Source organism: Bidens hawaiensis, unplaced genomic scaffold, assembly GCF_021521415.1.
Source record: "Bidens hawaiensis isolate Kalapana, Puna unplaced genomic scaffold, B.hawaiensis_p1.1 tig00028766_1, whole genome shotgun sequence".
NCBI lineage: Eukaryota > Viridiplantae > Streptophyta > Magnoliopsida > Asterales > Asteraceae > Bidens > Bidens hawaiensis.
The window spans coordinates 276,025-300,633 of record NW_027494713.1 but is presented as its reverse complement, the minus strand read 5'-3'; the positions used below and the strand labels follow the sequence as shown (position 1 = coordinate 300,633).

The window sequence follows — 24,609 nt, the reverse complement described above, 5'->3', positions numbered from 1 at the left end:
TACTCGTTTTTAGGTTATGGTTTAGCTTGGTGATGAACTACAATCTTGTATCTTGCTTAAATATCCAAGATCTGTCAATCTTTATCTTGGTTTTTGGTATTGGATTCTTTCTTTGGCTTACGGCTGGGAAAGAGAGTATGTTTGTGTGTGTGTTTTGAGTGTGTAGAGATTTATGAAAGGTAGGAAATGAGAGGTTTAGGGATTTAGGGAGGTTTAAGGGGATATTTATACCCTCTAAAGCCTATGGACCTAAGGCCCGTCCCATCTCTTATTCCATCTTTAATTACCCAAGTCCATACACTTTATAATATTTAATCTTAATTAAATATTGGCACACGATAAACGAACATAAATCCTCTTATTTATTATTATTAAACTCAGGATGTTACAATCAACTGGCATATGATATGGTTCAATCTTTCAACACTCAACTGCAAGTCATCAACTATCCATTAGCACCGGTAAAGAAAAACATATATTTTCATTTGACCTCGTCACACATTTTCATGAACAACCCGATCATTCAACATCTTTCACTTTGGTTTTCCCTCTTTTAAGAACGTTTAGCCCAAATTAACTCTTTGAAGCTCTTCTACATCCTATTCGCTTAGATGTACTGATGTTTTGGCCATATGATGCAGAGTTCCAATCTCTATTAATCAATCCTGAATAATCTGATTCTTCAATCTAATGAGAAGACTCGTATATTCCTCAGTTAGATCAACCCGTTCGAGAATTGTCACATTCAACAGAAGTAATCGGTTGAATACTCGTAGCCAACATAGTCACGATCAAAGTCCCTTAGAAATAAGTAAACGGATAGACACTCGTATCCCACATAGTCAGGTTTCTATCCCGAACAAACCAATCAGCAATTGAAGAATAATTGCAGTCTTGAACTCAGTCAAATGTAGCTTTGCAATCATGAATTACCACCCGAATTGCAGTATTTTTTTCAAGAAACGTTGCAAACGTAGGAAGATACAAGCCAGTTTTATCTCCCCTTTTCTTGACAAATTCAACAAGATCTTGAACATTCTTCAAAATTCAAAAACAAACTCCTCTTTAAATTACCGGTGGTCTCTCCCCGCGGCCCGTAGAAATGCGTAAAAAGTTGGCCAGAAAATATGTCACCAAAATTTGCAAGAAGAGTACCAATACATTAGGAATATCCCAGAAAAATTTCGTTTTAGAATTTTTTTTCTAAAATACTCTTTTAAAAAAAACTTAACCAATAACGAATGAGTCTCAAAGAAAGAATGAGTCTTCATTCGTTATCTCCATACGTTATCCTGATTACCATTAATCAACCACTCACTCATTCGTTAGAACATTATCTCATACGTTAAGCTTGTCTTCATTCATTAACAACTCCACATACATTAACAATCCTTATTCGTTATACATTAACCTCATTCGTTATAATCATTCTCATTCGTTAGAATAGTTAAACGAATGGGTCTCATACGTTAACCATAGTCCACATTCGTTATACCTGTTCACGAATGTCCTTCATACGTTAACGACCATCATTCGTTTGAACAGTTGAACGAATAAGTCCACATTCGTTATGAATATCCACATACGTTGGCAAGAATCGTTAACGAATGACCAAATAATTCCCTAACGAATGGCCTCATTCGTTAAGAAACCCATAACGAATGGCTATAGTAAATTAACGAATGGGTTGTTGAATCTGTTACTGTTCATAGGAAAAGTGTGTTTAGCCGAAAAATTCAATTAGATCGCCAGAATATGCAAATCAAGCCTCATCCATGGCAGATTCATCAAATCTTCATAATAAATTACCAAATTAATCCACGAACACTCGGATTTTCATCACGAACATGAATCAATCATCAGTTTAACTTAATAACTACTGATTCAACACCAATTAAATCAAACGGTAGCTTCTTCATCAATGGCGGATCCTTCAATACACCATAATTAACCACCAATATCAACTAGAGACTTCGGATTCCATCAATGAACACAAATCTACCATCAATTTCATCATTCATACATTAATTTGATCCAAATCTGATCAAACAAAACCAAAACCCGATGAACACGAAGAACACCATCTCATATCTGAATTATACATTAAATTGGTACGTATCAAGAGCAATTCCTTATCTGATACCAATTGTGGAGACGTTATTACACGTTATACGAACATGATCATATTGCAGAATATGGTACGTACATACGAGATGAATACTTTATAGATACTTTAATGGTGATTTCATTATGAATAACTTATGTCTAGAGAGAATCCAGCATGGTAACGGTACCTTGATAATTTAAGAACGGATCTCTACTATTCAATGAATAGGATCAGCCTATTTATAGGCACACCCCCATTCGTTAACATCACTAACGAATGGGGGGTGATCTCATTCACGAATGGCTTCCCATTCGTTATTTTTCCATAACAAATAGGCTCATAACTTAATGAATAGAGTAGTCTATAATGAATTGACCCATTCGCTACACAATCCATAGCGAATGACCATATTACATTAAACATAAAGACTATACTATCTCTAACTTATTCGATCGACTACGAAAACCAAATTATGCACTAACACATAGGTTTAACCCGTTGCACACCCCTAATTATGACTTAGGGGTTCTACATCGGGTTTGAGTTAGCTTGCAACGTATGACTAATGGCCTAACAGAACCAACGATATAGAAAACCGTAACCAATTTCCAGATCTATTTATTTAGACCTTCTCGTAAGTAGCTCACGAGTTTTACTAATTAAAGTACCAAATTGTCTATTACGCGCTTGGGTTTCAAGCCTTAGATTAGTGGACATCAATATAACCTTAAGATAGAATAATTCGAATCTAACTAGCATAACTTTATGGAAATATCAAATCAATCACCCAACTAAGTAAAACAATCGATACTAACACATAATTAAATGCGTGATAAGATTATCTTGACCAAAGATAAAGTAAACTCACATTACATAAGCAAATCAATTAACAAACATCAAACCATTCAATGAATCATCACATTTGAACAGTTACATGGTTATAGCCCCGACATGATAAACAAAATAAAACTAAGCTCCAAAGAAATCTCTTTAAATCATCTAAAAATGTAAAAACATGTTCACAAAACGAAAGCACACTCAATATATTTATCTATCATATTCTCATGTAAGTATGTGCACAATATTTTAAAAATTATTAAAGTCAACATGTTTTTAACTACCTATATACTAAAAGTAAGATTTGAGTTTGAATCTAAATATAGATAACGTGACTCAAGATCATTTTCTAGTTTTTTTAATAGGGATGAGCTCGACACTATGCCGGTATCAATCCCAAAGTTCCCGATCCTGAATTTCTCAAAATCTTTGTACCGGTACCTAAGCCTGTCTCCGAGTATTGTGAAATTTTTTTTTGGGCTGAAGAAGAAAATATTAGGCCTTAACTTAGTTGAATAATTAGGTTTAAACATTAAAAACACATATATATTTTTCAATATATATATATATATATATATATATATATGTAGAGAGAGAGAGAAAGAGTTAGGTTATCGTACAATAGTTCTTAACGTACAAAAACGTACGTGAATTACGCTCAAGGCCAAGAAACAAAAACGCTCAAAAGCCAAAATACAAAAAACGCTCAAGAATCCGTAATACGCTCAAAACGGGTTTCGTGAAGAAAAGTAAAAAAACAATCGATCAATGATCAAAATATGTTTTTTCGGTGAATCGATGATTAATCAGGTATGATGTGATTTTATGGATCAATTTCATGAATATAGATATTTTTGTACGTTAAAGATTATTGTATTTTATCTTATATATATATATATATATATATATATATATATATATATATATATATATATGGGAGGGTTATCCTAAAAATAAGTAGTTTCCTAGGAAAACTAGGAATAAATCATAGTCATTGGATCATGTTAATCAATAGTTGATATTTAAAATTACCAATAACCGACATAGTTTTCTAGAATTACTCTTTCATCATTATAACCAACATAGTTTCTTAGAATTGTTCTTTCACCATAATTTTTAATACCAAATGTCAAAAATTTATTGGTTCTTACAATTTTTAAAAAATTCCTTATTCTTATTTGAACCCTTATATATATATATATATATATATATAATTTAATATAAAAAAAAATTCAAGCCTATTGGGGTGTTGGGTCGGGGTTTGTCGATCACCTGCCCCTGCTTCATAGTCAGCCTTGCCGGTACCGAATGCTCGGTTCAGTACATGCACAACATCATTACCAAATTCGATTAATACCGGTCCCGTTACCGATCACAATCACAAATTCCATGTTTCTGATTTTCTTAAAAACATGATATTGTTACCTATACCAAAATACTTGCATTTGTACCGGTACACACCTGTCCATGTTCGGTACCAGTTGCTCTTCCCTAGTTTTTTAGTTTAATTCCCAATCCTTAATTCTTAAAAATAAAAAAATTGGTACCGAAAATGTGCTCACTGCCACACCGTTAGCAAAAATCCGATACCGTAAAGTATTGTCGTCTGATACCTATTTCCTCAGTCACCAACCCACCGGAAAAAGAAAACAAGTAATTAAAACCCGTTTCTCCCGATGCACCACCAACCCACCGTAACCGCCGATCTCAACTTCCACCTAATCAAATCCGACACCATCCCTCCCGCACCGACCCGACCCGAATCCGCCATCGACTGGTTACCGGACTATTTAGGCCACGCATGGGTAGCCTACGCCGCCTCATCACTTCTCGTCATCTCTCAGTTTCCGGTTTCATCCGAAACTGATCCGGTTTTCCGGCAGGTGATTGAGGTTTCGGCTGACGGTTACGGTGATGTGACGGCCGTGGCGTGGTCTCCGGACACGTCGTCTTCGTGTGGTGGTGAAGTAGCCGCGGGCTTGGAGAATTGTGTCGGTGTGTTTTCTCATAGTTCGGAAGGTTAGTGTTGGTTTGTTCGGGGTTTCGGTTATCTTACTGTCGTAATTGAGTTGTTATTGACTGTTGATTATATGAATTGAGATCCTAACTGATAATAAGTAAATTTTAGGGTTCATTTTATAGGTTTGGATCAAATGCAAATTAAATTAACGTGCTAATTGTGAGAATCAAGTAGTGTAATTATATATACAAGTAGTGTGGTTATGTATAATTACACTACTTGGTTCTCACAGTTAGCACTCTAATTTAATTTGTATGTTAACTTTCCCCTAATTTTATACTACTGTTTTAATTGAGTTGTTATTGAGTGTTAATAGTCGAGCCAGGGTGATTTTGAGCTCAAGCTCGAAATTAAACAAGGCAGCTAAGCTAGGATTGAGCTCGGTTTTGAAGTTAAACGAGCCTAAGATCGAGCTAACGAGCCGAAACATGGTTGATTTTGGCTCGGCCACAAAAATGAGCCAACTAAGCTCTGGTTGTTTCAAATCAAGTTTTTTTAGCTAGTTTTATTTGAGGTTTTATCGAGTGAACCACGAGCCCGAGCTTTTTGAACAGCCCTAGACTTAATATCATGGAGTTAAGATTCTAACTGACAATATATTGCAATTGACTTTGATGTGTAACTAACTAACTAACTATATGTGCCAATTAACAACACTAGAAGGACTTAGAACATTAGATGCTAGAAAGAGAGTACTGCATTGGTGTTTATTATTATTTGATGTTAATGATTTAAAGGTTGTTAAGTTAGATAATAGACAGATCTGTGTAGATCAGGAGGTGGTGAATGTTAATGATTGCATAGTAACATCGGTTTGAACCAAACGCAAACACTCACTTCTGATTCCAACGTGAAAGTGAGACTTTTATTTTATGTGAATACAAGATGCAAAGAAACTAATAAGCCTAAGGGTTTGGGGCACCTCCTCCATGGAGGATCGGTTTACTTGGTACCAATCTCCAGTCCAAAGCACCCAAACCAAGTCTCATAGCAGATCTCCCTAGCAAAAGTCGGTTTTTTAAAACCTATTGTACTACTGTTTTAATTGAGTTGTTATTGACTGTTAATTTCATGGAATTGAGATCCTAAATGACAATATATATATATATATATATACTGCAATTTATGTTTCACTAACAACTATAGATGCCGATTAACAGCCCTAGAACGGATCTGTGTAGGTTAGGAGGCAGTGAATATTAAAGATTACATAAGTGAAATCGGTTTGAACCAAACACAAGCATGCGCTTCTGAACGTAGTTAGTCTGTGTAAACCTTAGCTACTGGTTTAATTGTGTTGTTGGTTGTTGATTTTATGGAATTGAGATTGTAACTGGCAATTTGCTGCAATTGATGTGTAACTAGTAATTATATGTACTAATTAACAACCCTAGAAGGGCTTTGAACATTAGATGTTAGAAAGAGATTATTGAATTGGTGTTGATTATTATATGATGTTATTGATTGAAAGGTTGCTAGGTTAGAAATTAGACAGATCTGTGTAGATCAGGAGGTGGTGAATGTTAATGATTACACAAGTGACATCGGTTTGAACCAAAAGCAAACACTCGCTTCTGGTTACAACATGAACGTGACTCTTTTCTTTTATTTGATCGACAAACGAATACAACATGCAAAGAAACTAATAAGCCAGGGTTGGGGGAACCTCCTCCATGGAGAATCGGTTTACTTGGTACCAATCTTCAAAGCACCCCAACCAAGTCTCATAGCAGATCTCCCTAGCAAAAATCGGTTTCTTAAAACCTATTGACTGTTTCATGCAATTTGTGTTGAACTAGCAACTATATATGCCAATTAACAGCCCTAAAAGGACTTTGCACATTAGACGCTACGTTAGATAATAGACAGATCTGTGTAGATTAGGAGGCAATATTTTTTTTAAAGATTACACTAGTGAAATCAGTTTGAACCAAACACAACCACTCGCTTCTGCTTCCCAGGTCGTTATCCTTTAAAAAATTTTGGGCTGAAGGCGAGACAAAATTTGGGCTGTTAGTTAAAAGAGTTTTATTTTTTGGCCTTAAACAAATAAATTTTCTAATGGGCTTATTGATTATGATTTGGATTGTGCTTTTTTAAAATACATATATATTTTTTTTAATTTGAGTTCACAGGGGTGAATTCGGGGACGGTCACCCTCCCCGCTCCCCCTCAAAGTCGGCCTTGCTGCTTCCAACACGAAAGCGACTCTTTTCTTTTATCTAATCGAAAAACGAATACAAGATGCAAAGAAACTAATAACGCTAATAAGCCTTATATAGGCAAACAACTTAAGGAACACGGAATTAGGAATATAAGTAGCATGGGAATGGGTACGGGACCAGGATATGGGGACGCTACGAGTATGGGAAACAGCAAAATCAAAAATCCAAGATACGGGTACGGCAAGGGTACGACCCAAAAAAATATTAAAAAAATACCAATATATAAAACAAAGTCCAAAATAGATATATATTGATATAAAGTGATGATTGATGAATAATTGAATATTGATAAACAAAGAATTACTTTGAGAATTGATAATGAGATTATGAGAAGATTATGGAGTATGGGCTGATCTGACCGTGAGTTTGAGATTATGGAGTATTATGAGAAGATATATGGACGGTTTGTTTACTTTATTCCCTGCCGTCGATCGTCTAATATTATAATTTATTTAGAAAACTATTTTAGGAATTTGAAAAATTAATCAAAAAACCCTAAATTTTTAAGGAAATGTTTCAGAAACTTCTACGACGCCGTACCCAAACCCGGAAACTTATAACATCCTGTCCCCGATTTTCAGAAGCGGCCGGGAAACGTTTCACCGGCATACCCGTCCCCAGGACGGGGACTCCACTGTCTTTCACGTTTCCGTGCTTTCTAGCTAGGAATTATAAAATTTAAGGTTAATTTTATACTGCTAGTTTAATTGAAATGTTAATTGACTGAATGTGACATGGAATTGAGATTCAAATTGATAAAATACTTGCAATTGAATTGATATCTAATTATGTACACCAAGCACTCACCCTGGAAGGATTTTGAATATTCGACGTCAATGGTTAAAACTTAAAACGTTACTAGGTTTGAAAATGGACAGATCTGTGTAGAGCATGAGGCAGTGAACACTAGATAGTGAACTGTAAACTAAGATTGGTTGAGTATAAGATGCTATCTTTGCTGATTATGGAAGAGATCTAGTTCTTAAGGTTCTCACTAGTTTTTTTTGTTTGATGAGAATTGACGGGTGAACCGTCTATATGTTGGCTATCTTTATACTATCTTAACACCTTTCTTTGTATGCCTAAGACTTGAGCCTCAAGCATTGCAATGTCAAACCTCGAAGGGGGTGGCGTAGTGGTAAGCGTTTGAGTCCATCTAGCAAAGGCTTTAGGTTCGAATCTAGCTTCCACCGGTTTTCTGCCTTAATCCCCTTGACAAAATCCTGCAATTGATCTCCTATGCAGTTGATATCGCCGATATATCACCGATATATCAGTGATATATCGGTTATCGGTCCCTTGGTGATATATAAATCAGAATATCAGTTCAAAATATCCAGAATATCAATCAGTACCGATAATATCAACGATATTGACCGATATTTGACCGATATTGGACTAATATTTGACCGATATATCATCGATATTCCCGATATCAGTGTTTTAAGTCTTAATTATCAACGTTTAGTGTTCAGTACTGGTGCTTTAAGTCTTAATCAGTTCTTACTTGCTACGATTGTTAGTGTTTTGCAATTTAGAAAAGGTTAATTTGTTAATGGTGGGAGACTATACTGAATCATTAGTGTTAAATTGCTATATATATGAATTTTTCATGATATTAAAATTACCGATATCCCACCGATATCTCACTGCGATAACCGGTATCTCAGATATCGGTCATTGACCGATAAGCGATATTTTTCCACATTAACTGCTTAGTTGATCTCTAACTGCATACACCAATTAAGTAATCAACAACCTTAGAAGCACTTTGTACTTCAAATGCTAGATAGATGGTATTTCAGTGTTGTTTGTAAGGGCTACTAGGCTAATAATAGACAGATCTGTGTAGATCAGGAGACACTAAGTGTTAAAGATTACACAAGTGAAATTGGTTCGAACCATCCAACACGAAAGTGAATTTTGTTTATTTAATTGACGAATGAATACAAGATGCAAAGAAACTAATAAACCTAATAAGCCTTATACAGGCATACAACTTAAGGAACATTGAAACTAGGAATTAGGAAACACAATCAATCTCTAGTTCTATCAAACTTTGAAATAATAAACTATTTTAACTATTAAATCTAGACTTTAGATCTTCCAAACCACCCCTTCGAGATCAACCAAACTACCCTTATCGCCAAGTATTGCACTCGTTTAATAGTGAACACAATATACTGAACGTTAACTTTTTACTCTCAAATTTGAATGTTGTACATTTGAACTTTGTTACTCATATTCAGGTTCTTTTTGTTGGAGGCAGACTGCAATACTTGTGCAAGCCACAAAGGTTGAAGCCATCAAATGGACCGGTTCAGGAGACGGTCTAATATCAGTTGGAAATCATATTATTTTATGGAAAAAGAACGAGCTCTCATGGGAATTATATTGGAAATTTAAACCCGAGGTTCCTCAATCTTTAATATCCACCACCTCATCCATTGAAGGCCCGTTTGCAACAGCACCTCTAAACAAACATTCCACATCAGTATTAATTTGTGATGGAAAATCAAAATGCATCAAAACCAAGCTCCATCATCACATAGCAGTTTCCATGATCCAGTGGAGGCCTTTAGTAGCTAACCAATGGAAAGAGAAACCAAAACACCCGTTAAAGCTCGTTTTGTTAACATGTTGTGATGATGGAACCGTAAGGTTGTGGAGTGAGATCGATGATGGGCGACCCCGAAAAACTGGCAGACCAAACGGGTTAACATTTCGAGTTTCTGCAACAATAGAGATAAATCAAACAGTAAATGGCAATTTGGGCTCAAATGTATTTGTAAGATGGGCCACTGAGCTTGATGGTATCGTTAATATCGGTAATGACGGTAGTCATTATTTTCCTTCGGAAGAGTATCACGTTGGCAAACCGGGAAAATGTGATTGGTTAATATGTTTCGGTCCTCAAACGCTTATAACTTTCTGGGCTGTTCATTGTATTGATGATATTTCCCCGTTAAGATTCCCACGCGTTACATTGTGTAAAAAACGAGAATTATTGGGTTCTAAGACTGAAACAAGCTTCCCACTTCACAAATCTGTTATATCAAGAAACGGGTTTTTTGGCCCGCCAGATGTATCCTCTGTGATTCGCTTATTACCATGTAATCATTTAATATGGTCACAGTTTTATAAACAAACATCATCAGAAGACTCACTTTCGTCAATTGCTAAAAGAAGTTTAAACATAAATGGTCATACTGGAAAGATTTTGCAAATTGAATGGCATTCTCATGTTGGTTATCCTGGACTTGCGGTTTCTTTGGATGTCAACGGAGTGATATTGTTTTGGTCTTTTTCCAATAGTGCAATGGGCTTACCGTTAAACTCGGGCTACAAGCTTATTGGACAGTTTGTAGGTCATGATTCTCAATGCAAATACACCAACTTGAAGTGGGCTCCACTGATAATAGATGATCATAGGGTTCTACTAATGGGACATGCTGGTGGCATAGATTGTTTTTCAGTCAAAGTTAGTCAAAGTGAGGATTCTGTATTGTGTAATAAACTGTTTACTATTCCTTTCACTTCTAGTAGTGAGGAAAGTGGGCCTACAAGTATTTGGTCAACTTTTTTTACTTCTGATTGTAACAAGTTTATGGTGTTAGCTGTATGGAAAGATCACTTTCAGGCATTGTCATGGGAAATCACGATTCACCATTCGGAAGTTGGCTTTAAGGAGACTGCAGAAACCGCCGCATATTTGTTTGAAAGTGAGATTTTCGGGAAGAAATATTTTATACTTGTTGATTGTAGCTCGTCTTCGTTCCCAAATCCTTACAATCGTGATAATGTTACAAGTTTTGCTAGTGGAGTACTCGACGATCGTGTTCAATATCACTTAGTTACTGGCTGTTTTGATGGTAGTTTAAAACTATGGAAAAGTGGTGATGAAGAGTGGGAATTAGTAGGCGCGGTTGCTGCACATGTGGGGCCCGTGACAGGAGTAAGTGTAACCGATTGTGGTAGAAAGATTGCTACTGTATGTACCAATGACGGGTCAAATGACCATAGTACCCTTCACATATGGGAACCCGTATACCTTGGAGAAAATGGGAGTTTTTTACTTGAAGAAAGCATAGATCTTGATGGTCCAGTGGTAAGATTAAGTTGGTTAACAATAAGTAACGGTCAGTTAATACTTGGAGTTTGTTTGCCGAATGAAGTGCAAGTGTACTCCATGAGGCGCTGTGAAGGTCATATAATAGAAAAGTCAAAGGATAGTAACATGTGGTTTTGCCTTGCAAAAAGTCAGACTGGCCCTCCAATCTTTGACTTCATATGGGGGCCTCAAGCAACAGGTGTGATCGTTCATGATGGTTATTTTTGTCTTTTAAGCCATTGGTTACTTCCACACAAACACATGTCCAAATGTACACTACCTCAAATTGCTAGTGATTCTGATGCTCATGATTTTGAAAAGTGTTCTATAAAAATGAACACAGAGAAATATTATAATATTAAGGATATTGGTTTATCAAATATTTTGGAAATAACCGCACGTGTTGCTGGATCTCTACCTACCTACCACCCAGAAGCACTTTTAGTCAATATTTATTCAGGTACTTTAAACTGGTGAGTATTTATAAGGTTGTTGTGGATATTCTAATATTATATTATTATATAATTAATGTATTCAGGCAACTGGAAACGTGCACAAAGCACCCTCCGACATCTGTTGGAACATTTATCTTCTAATAATGCTGATTTGAAAAGGATTCCCCAAATGAGTTTGTCAGAGTATGTTGAAGGACTTTTTTCAGAAAAGTCAAACAATAAAGCGTTTACATGGGATTCTAATCCTAGTTTAGGCCAATTCGATTATTCTTCATGGGATTCTAATGGTTCCACGAATTCGAATTCTAGTTCTTCAAGATCTGGACTGAGTGGACTCAGTGAGTCACTTGAGAAGTTGCAGGATGTTTCAGCCATTACTAACACTGAAAAGATGCAAATTCTTGCGGTTGTTGATCTACTTGATGAAATTAGTAATTCAAACGCGTCTTCACCATATGGTGGTCTCGATGAATCTGGTCGAAGGTAATTATATAATTTATATATTTTTAATGATGCATTTGTTCTAAGATTTGAGCCGAGTGGATCCGAGCCTGAGCTGATCCTGAACCCGAGCCCTACTAGACTCGACCTCAACTCGTTTAACTTAAGAGAGCTCAGCTCGTATCAAACTCTATTTCTAAAGCTCGACCTCGGTTTGTTTATCATACGTCAAGTAATCTATGTACGTTTTTAATTATTTTTATATATTTTTTAAATATAATTCTTAGGGGAATTATCATAAAAATCCAAAATACTATCTATTTTTTCTTAGTAAAGTTCCTTTTTGCATATTAAATTCCTACGAGCGGCTTGGTTCATTTACATATCTAGATTTAAGTTCTAGTTTCAACTAGTTATAGTTAATGCCTTTTTCACTCTACTTTTTTAAGGTATTGGGTTGCAGTAAGATTTCAGCAGTTGTATTGTGCAAGAAGAGTAGGGAAGTTGCCATCGGCGGGAGAGTTGACCATTGACTCGGGCCTTATTGCTTGGGCTTTTCACTCTGACTGTCAAGATAGTTTATTTGACTCTTTTCTTAACAATGATTCATCTTGGCAAGAAATGCGCAAAATTGGTGTTGGATTTTGGTACACAAACAAAACACAGTTGCGAGTTAAGGTACTATTTCATAAGTCAAAGACTTGGATCTTATACTTTTGTAAAAAAAGTCAAATCATTTTCTTTGTTGCAGATGGAGAGACTGGCAAAACAGCAATATTTGAAAAATAAGGATCCAAAAGCTTGCACACTTCTTTACATAGCTTTAAACAGAGTGCAAGTTTTAGCAGGTCTTTTTAAAATCAGTAAAGATGAAAAAGATAAACCGCTAGTGGCATTTCTTTCACGTAATTTCCAGGTTAGTCAAATCGTTAGTTGATCTTTTTAACAAGGGAAAACATCAAGCAATAGTAACGTGTTTTTCACAGTAACACCTTTGTGGTCTAATGTTTAAAAGTTGTGGTCTTAGGCTAACTTTAGTTAACGGTTTTTGTTAACCTCATGTAATTGACGAGTTTATCCCTTGTAACAAAATTTTATAGAAGTCTTATCTAAAATGTAAATTAAAGGGACCATTTATGTAATTTACCAAAAAAGAAAAGCAAATAAGCAAATTCTCAAAATTGAGGAAAATGAAACATATATTCTATTCATAGTTATTAAAAGCGTGCGCTTTTTGCGCTTAAGCGCATTTAAAGCGCCAGGCGCATTAATTGCGATTAGCATGCAGCAGATATTTAATGCGCAGTCTTATTTTCCCAAAGCTCCCCATGCGTATTAAATTCCCTTTAATATTCTGTTCCTATTCTCTAGGAGTGCCTAACACTCCACTATTCCACAATCAATATTATAGCACACAAAATCATCAATAAACTAAGAATTTAAAGGTTAGTTACAGGTTAGTTTTGTTCTTAAAAAACCTAAATTCGGATTTCTTTCTTTAAAAACCTGATGTCAAGGATTGTGAATATATGTGTTCTTCATAAGATGTTCTATTTAAGTTAAATTTTTTGTTTTTTTAATGTGCGCTTTTTTTTCAAAATCGGGCGCTTTTTTTGCGTTTATCGCCTGGGCGCTAGACCCAGCCTCAACGCTTTCGAGCGCTTATCGCATTTGATAACTATGATTCTATTGTTTATATTTCAAACCAAAAGGATCCAATTACAATAGAGAAGCAGGTAAGCGTGCAACAAGCTGCGCCACCGCCCTTTTGAATGGCAAATCCGATCCTACTGAAAACATGGTTATAATTCTTCGGCGTCGATAAGTTACTGTGCACGACCTGTTGGACTCTTTTCAGAATCGTAGCAGCATCAGGTGCAAGGGAGCCAAATGTATCAAAAGCAAAAGGAATGAAGGCGTGTTGATTCTCGGCATAGGCCTTCTCGTGCTTAGCAATATTTCCTGAATCTTGGTTACTATTTTGGTGTTTCATTTGTTTCACTTGAACTAAAAAAAATGAGCATATATTTGAAAAATCATATAAAATTGGAACATGAGGAACAAAAGAACATTTGAGTGAGACTTTACTGATACACTTAAGAAATTTGATGGCTATTGTGTAAAATTGCCCCTTTTAACAATTATCATGAAATTGGCTTTTGAAAATGTTGAATTTATTGGCACAGGATGAGAAAAATAAGGCTGCTGCTTTGAAAAATGCGTATGTGTTAATGGGAAGACATCAATTAGAGCTTGCGGTTGCTTTCTTTTTGCTTGGAGGTGATACTGCTTCTGCTATCAATGTTTGTTCAAAAACTCTTGGAGATGAACAACTTGCTCTTGTAATTTGTCGTCTTGTTGAAGGGTATAATGGTCCATCTGAACACCATCTTATATCCAAGTTCCTGCTTCCATCCGCTTATGAAAATGGCGACTACTGGAAATCAAGCATTCTTGAGGTCATAATTTCTAACTATTTTATCTTCTTAATTTTTGCTTATTTTAAGTTGGAAAAATGACTACATGTTTAACTCTAGAGAAAGGAACCAGAAACTTTATAGAAACCTTAAGTTAGGCCTAGGCCTATAAACGAATCGAACGTTCAGTGAATCGCTCGTTGGGAAGTTCATATATTTTTGTTTGTTTAATTAAATGAACATGAACATGAACACGTCTCGTTCGCTCATTTATGTTCATGAGTGTCCGTTCATTTAAATTCATTTATGTTCATTTGTTTATGTTGATTTAGTCGGTTATAGCTCTGCAAGATCCGTTCATCTATGTTCGTGAACCCTTGCTTATACTCTCAATGAATGAGCATAAACGAACACAAACACATTCATTTTCTTAACGAACGAGTACGGACAAGAAAACCCTATTCATATAGTTGTTTGTGCGCGCGATCTGTGTTAGGATTAAACGCACACACGAAACCGAACACGAGGATTTAACGTGGTTCGGTCTAAACTGACCTACGTCCACGGGTGGCAACTAGGTATATCTTTATTGAGTGACCAAATATTACAAGTACATAATGTTGTTTATATAGAGACTGAACTAGGGTTAGTAAATTATTATGCAAGAAATCTAAACCGGGCCGGGCTTGGGCCCGACCGCCCACACCCGTCTCCTCTTTTGACTTCATATAATAAATCGGGCCAACAAGGCCTACGAACCCAACAATCTCCCACTCGGAGGCCTTGAGTACTCTCGTCTGCACTCCTGATTGTACTTCTGTAATCTGAACATTAAACTTCTTCTAGTTGCCACCGCCTTCTCATCAATTAACCAGAAGGCCCGTTGAAGCTCCCCGGAGCTCCAACACGTCAGTCACGGCTGAAACTGCCCCTGACCCATTCTCTGTCCCTACCGGCTCCCACTGTAACGAACTACCGGATCCTGAGATAACCTGAGAACAAACACTCTCCATATTCAGCAAGTAATTCATTGGAGAGACTTTTACAGCTGGAATACTGGTTTTCTTAATCCACTGTCGACCTGGAACTGTTACTGAAACACGACCTGTGCTCCCACTGTCACGATGTCCCCCAACTGATTTAACCTTCCTAGCTCGTTCATCCTGAATCTTCACTTTGGCTCTGGGTTTGTTACTTGCAAAACGAACCTTCTTCTGCCCACGAGATTCTGTGAACCGGACTTTGTCTTTCACCAAAACTGGATCCACTCCTTTCGGTGACATATCGACCATATACAACGAACCCATTTTCTTGCCACGAGCAACCACGAGATTCCCTTTGACTACTTTCCACTGCCCATTCCCGAACTTAACATCGTGCCCTTGGTCATCCAACTGCCCAACTGAAATCAAACGTTTCTTCAAACTTGGAATAACCCTCACGTCTTTCAAAGTCCAAGAAGTACCGGCTGAAGTTATCAAATCAACGTCTCCCATACCCGTAACCTCTAAAATATCATCATTCGCTAGTCGAACCTTTCCAAAATCCCCAAATTTAAGATTCTTCATCGTTTCACTACAGTGAGTGGCATGAAACGATGCACCAGAATCCATCACCCAAGCATCAACGCTACTCTCAACACTACAAACCAAAGCCTCATCACTATTGACCCCGTCATCTGTGTCGTCTTCTGTAACGTTCACCTCTTTCTTACCATTCGGACACTGATTCCTGAAGTGTCCTTTCTCTTTACAACCCCAACATTCAATATCCTTACGAGTCTTAGACTGACTCCTCTTCCTGCTCCCACTGCCTCGCTGTTTTCCTTTACCTCTACCTTCTGTGACTAGCATATTGCCTGATGATTCACCTGAACTTCTGCGTCTTGAATCTTCTCCCAGAATCAGATCTCGAATCCCATCGAAAGTAATATTTGTAGACGAACTACAAACTGCAGTCACTGTTTGCGACCAACTGTCGGGCAAAGAGGATAATAACAAGAGGCCTTGAACTTCATCATCAAACTTAATGTCAACTGACACTAAGCGGGACAAGATCGAATTAAGATTATTGATATGAGTTGTAACTGACCCACCCTCTTTCATTCGAGTTGTCACTAGCTCTCTGATAAGATAGACCTTATTCGCTGCCGAAGGCTTCTCATACATGTTGGATAGTGCGTCCATCATACCACGGGCTGTGGTTTCTTTCATGACGTTAAACGCCATATCTTCCGACAACGACAATGTAATACAAGCCCTAGCTTTCTTGTCTAACTTCTTCCAATCTGCTTCTGACAACTTTTCTGGTTTTTCATCCTCGAACACTACATCCAAGTCTTTCTGACAAAGTAGTGCCTCAATCTGCATCTTCCACCAACCGAACTTCTGTCCGTCAAACTTCTGTATCGAAACCTTTCCATCTTCTGCCATAACAATGACTAAAACGAAAAACTGGATAAAAAAAACAGAGACAGACACAGCAACACGAGCCTGAACTTAACGATTGTTCTACTGAACTCTGTTAAACAATCAACCTATTTAACGTGCAGCGGAATAACGAACTGTAAATCAGAAACCGAAACTTTAAACTGAAACGATAAACCTGACAAACGCGGTTGGCACTGGTTCTAAGTTTCTTTAAATTTCTTCTGACTTGAAACTGTTCTTCAACGAAAATAGGATCTTGATTCGCTGTTATTGACTCGTACTTTGCAAAGTAGGATCTCAACTCGCAAAACTTCTGCCTTCTTTTCAACCTTCCGGTCGATCGCTGGATACGTCGGCTAGCTGCCAACACCGAAAACCTAGATCGACAACCTGAATCTGACCTGTGGCAACTGGTGGCAGCGAAACCCTAGCAGCAGTTAGCGGTAACGCGGCGGAACCCTAGCCCCGATCACTGGTGCGGCGGCGACACGCGGAACTGGTTCACCGTGTTCTTCGTGTGATCCGAACCTAAGCTCTAGATACCACTTGTTAGGATTAAACGCACACACGAAACCGAACACGACACGAAAGCAATAAACGAACACGAGGATTTAACGTGGTTCGGTCTAAACTGACCTACGTCCACGGGTGGCAACTAGGTATATCTTTATTGAGTGACCAAATATTACAAGTACATAATGTTGTTTATATAGAGACTGAACTAGGGTTAGTAAATTATTATGCAAGAAATCTAAACCGGGCCGGGCTTGGGCCCGACCGCCCACACCCGTCTCCTCTTTTGACTTCATATAATAAATCGGGCCAACAAGGCCTACGAATCCAACAATCTGTTGTTCGGTTAAGCTAAACAAACGAACACGAACATGCTCTGTTCGTGTTCATTTGGTTTGCGTTAAGGCCTACTTGGCCCGTGTACAAATAAACCCTAAAAATACAATATTAATAACTATATCTAACATAAGTCTTTTCTGTAATTTTCAGTGGGTATTAGGGAATTACTCTAAAGCTTTCACGAGCATGCTTGGTGAGCAAGTTAATTCTCCCACCAATAAACCGGCCATCTCATCCAACCATGCAGCATTTAAAGTTTCGAGTGTCGGTCAATATTGTTTAATGTTAGCAACTAAAAACCAGATGAAGAATGCCATTGGAGAACAAAATACAGCAACTCTTAATAGATGGGCCATTTTGATGAGTTCTACTTCACTAAACAGATGCGGTTTACCTGTAATTTTCATCAAGCAATTATTTTTTTCATCTATCACAAAAATCCCATTAAGTTATAATATTCCTTTTTGTTATTTTAGGTTGAAGCTTTGGAGTGTCTTTCATCTTCTATCAATACATTCAGTAATTGTGAACAAAAAAGTATAATATCAGATAATTCAGAAACTCGAATTATTATGGAGAGACTGAATCCATCTGCACATTCCTCAAATTGGACCTCAGCTGATGTGGCGTTGCCTGTGGTGTCACACACAAAATACAGTTTTGCTATGCAATACATTGCAAATTTGTTAATAACACATCCAAGTTGGCCACAAAATATCACACCATCATCTGAAGTTCAGTATAACACACTGATTTCATCTTTTGTAAGCAGGCTAAACGCGGGGCTTGCGTATTTTGAGCAGAAGTATTCGTTGACCCGTAACCATCTGATTAACATGGTATTTACTTGTTTACTAACTACCATGTTTTCATATTATGGATTTATGAGTAGGGCTGTAAATGGACCGGACCGAACTGAACTGAACTGAATGAGGCCTTGTTCGAGTTCGTTTGTTAAGCTTTTGTTGGTCAAACCGACGGTTCGCGGACACATATTTGAATGAAAGTTCATGTTTGTTAGTTAAGGAAATAAATTTGTCTGTGTCCGTTCATTAACATTTGAAAGAACATATACAAAAAATATGTTAATAACTATATAAAAATATAAAAGATTTAAATGTTTGGATAATAAACGAAAAAATATAAAATATAAATAGCCTTTAATGAACGAACATAAACAAATGAACATGAATGAACATAAACAAACACATTACCGAATGTTCACGATCATAAATGAACAAACATGACCTCTGTTCATGTTTGGTCATTTATTTGATTGAACAGAATTCCGTGTCCATGTTTGTTTGCTTATTAAACAAACAAACTTCCTGCCACACAGTTCGCGGAACATTTGATTCGTTTACAGCCTTATTCATTACCGATTTTCTTTAAAGTTTATTTTATTTCATTATTATTTTTTTCAGATTATTGTTTCTTTGTACAATCATGGCCTCATGTTCATAGCTTGCCATATATTGCAACATGACCATTTTGCATTGAATGGAAATCCATCCTACCCGACACTACCAAAACTCATTTTAAAGGGTATTGAAGATTTTTCATTTTTATTCTCAAAATACAACACAATTTGCATGATGAATTGCTGTGACACAAAACCGCATTCCATTCACACAAATACAGTAATTGAGAACAGGTATTCTTGGTTAAACTCGTGCAGGATTTATATGAAGGATTTACTATTATTGATCTCAAAGCTAAAAAGTGGGTTGAAACTGCTCGGTGATTCTTATGCCGAAAAGTTTCTTGATTTATGTGAATATTACTTATATTTCACATCAGCTTGGTTTCAAAAAGACCCAAAAACCCTTATTTATGTTTTGAAACCGATAATGCTTACATATTCAAATGAATCAGTATCGTTCGACTCTAATATGAAAATTTTGAAAGATTATGTTCCCAAATTATTTGAGGAGTTGGATTTAAATGAAATGGCGGTTTCAACTCTTGGATTAACGATACATGCCCAAAATGGTCATGGTCATGGCATACCTGAAAAGGATAAATGGCAAATTATACGCGCGTCTTTGTGGGGCCTCATGTCGGGATTTCTAAAACACCAAATTGGTTTATTACCTATGAATCTTGAAGATAGTTACCCTGTTCACCCTCCATGCAAGCTTTCAGCTTTCATGTCTAATGATAGTACAAACGAACAGTTACAGTTAGTGACAGTTGTTTTGGCTAAATTGCTGAAAGTGGAATCCGAGCACGCGTTATCTTATTGTGCAAAACAGCTGGCATCGTTTTTGCTGCAGAAGGTGAAAGATGAGTCAAATGGATCTACAGTATTGTCGTTGGAGAATCTGTGTAGGTCAACACCGATTACCAATTATCAGGGTCTTGGTCAAGGTGTTGACTTTGACTTTTCTAGAATAATGGATAATGAAGACGGGTTTTATACTTTTGAAGCTCTATGGAGTTTGTTTGATGATCATAAAATGCTGTGTGGAGATTTTGCAGTGGAATATTCAAAATGGTCACAGCTTATTAAACAGAAATGTTCTAAAGGATGGAGTGACGTTTATACAACCATCACAGGGGATCATGATCATGAAGCTTCTGAAAATGAAAGTCAAGAAGCTGTTGACCATTCTGTTGACCATAAACACACTCCTTTTCAGAAGCCTAAAGAAGTACATAAAATAAATGGAGAACTGCTCGAGGTAACTTATTCTGTTACACTGGATTTACTCAAAATTACAGAGTTTATTCTTATTATGTTTTTTATTCTTGAACAGGCGTTATGCATCAACTCCATTGATCAACAACAAGCTGCAATTGCTTGCAACAAAAAGGTCAGAACTTGTGTTAGTTGTTGTTCTTTATGTTCCTTATTGTTACGAATGTCTTGTTCCTTCATTTATGTCCATTTGTTTTAGTTCATTTATGTGCGTTCATATACGTTTGTTCATCTGTGTTTGTTTATGTTCGTTAGTTTTCATTTATTGGAGTTTGTTTGCATATACTTATTAAAAAACTTTTTAGATCCATTACAGTTTAGTCTGTTTTTATGATATTCATGTTTACTTCTAAATGTTCACTCATCTATGTTCATTTGTTATGTTCACTTAGGTTCTTGAATCGTTTGTTTGTACTGTTAACGCCAAACATAAACAAACACATTCATTTTCTAAGCGAAAGACACGAACAAGAAATCGTCATTCGTTTAATTGTTTGTGTCCGATCGTTCATTCATCTGTTTGTTTTAGTTAAACATGAACATGTTACATGCCCCATTTGTGTTTGTTTGGTTTATTTACCCCCTTTGAGTTGTTTTCCAACCTCTACTTGTTAAATTGAATTATTAGCTTTTATTTACATTCTTTTTACATGCAATCGATTCAGGGGATAATATTTTATAACTGGGAAGATGGTCGATCTTCGTTTGACAAGTCAAACTACATCTGGACAGATGTTGACTGGCCAACTGACGGGTGGGCTGGATCCGAGTCAACTCCAGTTCCAACATGTGTGTCTCCCGGCATCGGCCTCGGTAGTCGAAAGGGGACCCACCTTGGTTTAGGTGGGGCCACAATCGGTGTTGGTTTAGCAAAACCTGTAAGCACATCAACTCTTGGTTGGGAGATTCAACAAGATTTCGAAGAACTCGTTGACCCGCCTGCAACTGTAGATAATATTAAAACACGCGCGTTCTCAAGTCACCCTTCTAGACCTTTCTTTCTAGTTGGTTCAAGCAATACACACGTGTATTTATGGGAGGTACACCATACATACATCTTTCATATTAAAGTTTAGGCTTAATTTCGTATAATAAAGGACTCAAGTTAAAAATGGGTAAAAACATGTTGAAGCTAAAAATGGGTAAATAATTTTTAAAGTTAAAGATAGGCATATATGACTTTTTATAATTTTTGAAAAGGGTAGAATGGTTATTTATTAAATTGTTTTTAATGAATTGGGTGTAGTTGATAGTTTAACTACTTTATAAGGGCATATATGATATGTTTAGTTTTTCAAGGGTATATATGATATTGCCCCAAATTTACAGTAAATAAAGATATATTTGGAGTTGATAAGTTAATATTATTTGTGGTAATGGGTATGTTATGGTACAGTTTGGTAAAAGCACAGCTACAGCTACATACGGAGTTCTTCCTGCTGCAAATGTGCCACCACCATATGCTCTTGCGTCAATCTCAGCCGTTCATTTTGATCACTGTGGGCAGCGGTTCGCTACAGCCGCGTTAGATGGGACAGTGTGCACCTGGCAGCTTGAGGTTGGAGGGAGAAGCAATGTTCGTCCAACTGAATCATCTCTGTGTTTTAACAACTACACATCGTATGTACTTTTTCTCAAAATCTGGATTTAACAGTAGCATATATGCCTGTACACAAACCCGTCGAACACAATGTGTTTGTGTTAGTTTGTTAACGGTATAAACAAACGGTCCACGTAAGTTAATCAACGGACATAATTGAGATAAAACCAATTAAAAAGTAAATGTGAACAATGTGTTGGGCCAAAAAAGTTATTAAAACTAGACTAATTTTTTATGAACGTAAAAATGTTAAATGAATATATTAACGAACGTAAACGAATGAACTTATACTAACAATTATAAATGAACGTAAATAAATTTAAATGGATGAACTTTCACAAACATAAATGAACAAACGAGACATGTGTTGATGTACGTTCGTTTATTAAATAAGTGCACATAAACGACCTTCCCACCGGATGGTTCATGAAAACTAAAACCTTCAACCCTTTTGAGTCATTATGGATCCATTGTCTAACTCTTTATGTCCTTAACATCAACTCTGTCAGATTCTTTTCGTTAGTTTTTTTCATGACTTGACCAAAATACTTGTTTATTAAATTCTTTTGGAGTGAACTAGTTAAAATGGACTAGCTAAGTTCGAAAGAACTTAAAAAACAGGGGTAATTTGGTCATGTCATAAAAAAGTAACAGAAAAAATCTAACAGATTTGGTGATAAGGACAAAAGGAGTTCAAAAATGAAACCATAGTGACTCAAAAGGGTTGAAAGTTTCAGTTTTTGGTCTGAACTAGTTGAAATGGTCAAACCACAGGGGCGAAGACCGAACTTAACTCATTTTTTATTTTTTTGCAGGGATGTGACTTATGTTACTTCAAGTGGATCAATTGTGGCTGCAGCTGGTTACAGCTCCAATAACGTTAACGTTGTTATATGGGATACACTCTCTCCACCCACCACGTCCCGAGCTTCCATCATGTGTCATGAAGGTTCGCAATTTATAAATTTGACACTTTAATGATTTATAATTTAAATTAGTTTTAATAACGTGTGCGTGTGTTTTAGGAGGGGCACGGTCCATTTGTGTATTTGCTGATGAAATAGGAGGCGGTTCGGTTTCTCCCCTAATCGTGACAGGCGGAAAAGGTGGAGACGTTGGTGTTCATGATTTCCGTTACATTGCGACCCGAAGACCGAAAAAACATAAAAGTTCTGATAATAATATTGAACAAAAATTCAGTGCGTCTTCAACTGCAGGCTTGCATAGTAAACACGGGGATCAAAACCGAAACGGGATGTTATGGTACATACCGAAGGCTCACTCTGGTAAGTTTTTGGTTTGACCTGTTTGACCTGTTACAACAAAACACTACACATTTATATGTTTTAAAATTTTGTTTTTAGGGAGTGTTACTAGAATAGCAGCTATTCAAAATACTAGTTTTTTCTTAACTGGAAGTAAAGATGGAGATGTGAAGCTTTGGGATGCTAAAGGGGCGAAATTGGTATATCACTGGCCGAAAATGCATGAGAGGCATACTTTTATTCAGCCTAGCTCAAGAGGGTTTGGAGGGGTTGTTAGGGTATGACATTTTTACCCTTTTGGTTTGATTTTTTTTTAGTGAATAGTATGATGAGGTATACACTTGAATTATGAATTAAGTTTGAAACACTGCAGGCTGCTGTGACAGATATTCAAGTTGTTTCGAACGGTTTTCTTTCGTGTGGTGGTGATGGTTCGGTTAAGCTGGTTCAACTTAGAGATTTACTATGACCCACTTGCCCCTTGCCCGTAGCCCATGACCTGTGGCCCGTAACCCATGGCCCATTATCGGTGTTGTTTCAATTTAAGCCGAGTTTTGTGTTTTTCCGACTATACTTATGAGTTGCATATATATTATATATGTGTGTGTGTGTATATATAGGGTAAATCATGAAATTCTTGGGGAATTTTTTTGTATTAAATTTATTATTTAACAAAATAATATTATTTGTTTTTAGTTTTAAGAACAATTATTTAACAGAACATGTGGAGATCAAGAAAGTTGCGTGAAGCATTAACAAACCTGTTAAGTGTTGTGTACACATACAAATGATAATAATCGAATCAAGCTTTTTATTTTTTAATCACGAGAAAATATTTTAATTGCTGGTGTTATATATAATAGGACTAGTTATAGTAGTGGGTTACCAAAGTTTATAAATCATATAAATTTCATATTGGTGTTATTTTGATAATGATGAAAATTAATGCAAATATGTTTATATTGGTGGTTGCCGGTGACATTAAGCTAGAAGCTCAGGTTAGGCTTAAGCTAACTTGTATAAGTAGGTTATACCTGGACGATAGTGTTTTTCGATGGAAGCTTGTGTTTGAGAATGGACGGTAGTGTAGATTGTATACGGTTTTCTTTTTTCACGAGGCTTCTGATTAGTTTAAAATTACAGCGAAGT

The 24,609-nt window shown here is 36.6% G+C and overlaps 1 protein-coding gene across 2 annotated transcripts; it reads left to right on the top strand.

Moving 5' to 3' along the window:
• Window positions 1–4,541: 4,541 nt before the first annotated feature.
• LOC143577690 (uncharacterized) lies at window positions 4,542–24,029 on the top strand. Of its 2 annotated transcripts, none has more exons than XM_077061452.1 (16): window positions 4,542–4,963; window positions 9,439–11,760; window positions 11,839–12,238; window positions 12,646–12,874; window positions 12,948–13,112; window positions 14,383–14,655; window positions 18,045–18,290; window positions 18,371–18,733; window positions 19,319–20,578; window positions 20,654–20,710; window positions 21,261–21,635; window positions 21,992–22,215; window positions 23,011–23,144; window positions 23,221–23,481; window positions 23,560–23,738; window positions 23,834–24,029. In XM_077061452.1, exons 1-16 carry the CDS (start codon window positions 4,621–4,623, stop codon window positions 23,927–23,929), a joined length of 6,927 nt encoding a protein of 2,308 aa, XP_076917567.1. In that variant the 5' UTR covers window positions 4,542–4,620; the 3' UTR covers window positions 23,930–24,029. The 2 variants fall into 2 exon arrangements, with proteins under 2 accessions (XP_076917567.1, XP_076917566.1); XM_077061451.1 differs by having other exon boundaries at window positions 23,819–24,029.
• The last annotated feature ends 580 nt before the right edge of the window (window positions 24,030–24,609 follow it).

Excerpts from the sequence above, each read along its gene's own strand:
- LOC143577690 (XM_077061451.1), top strand. The coding sequence starts at position 4,621 with ATGCACCACCAACCCACCGTAACCGCCGATCTCAACTTCCACCTAATC. Across the intron at positions 13,113-14,382 it reads TTCTTTCACGTAATTTCCAG|GATGAGAAAAATAAGGCTGC; the intron begins GTTAGTCAAATC and ends TTATTGGCACAG. Across the intron at positions 23,482-23,559 it reads CATACCGAAGGCTCACTCTG|GGAGTGTTACTAGAATAGCA; the intron begins GTAAGTTTTTGG and ends TTTTGTTTTTAG.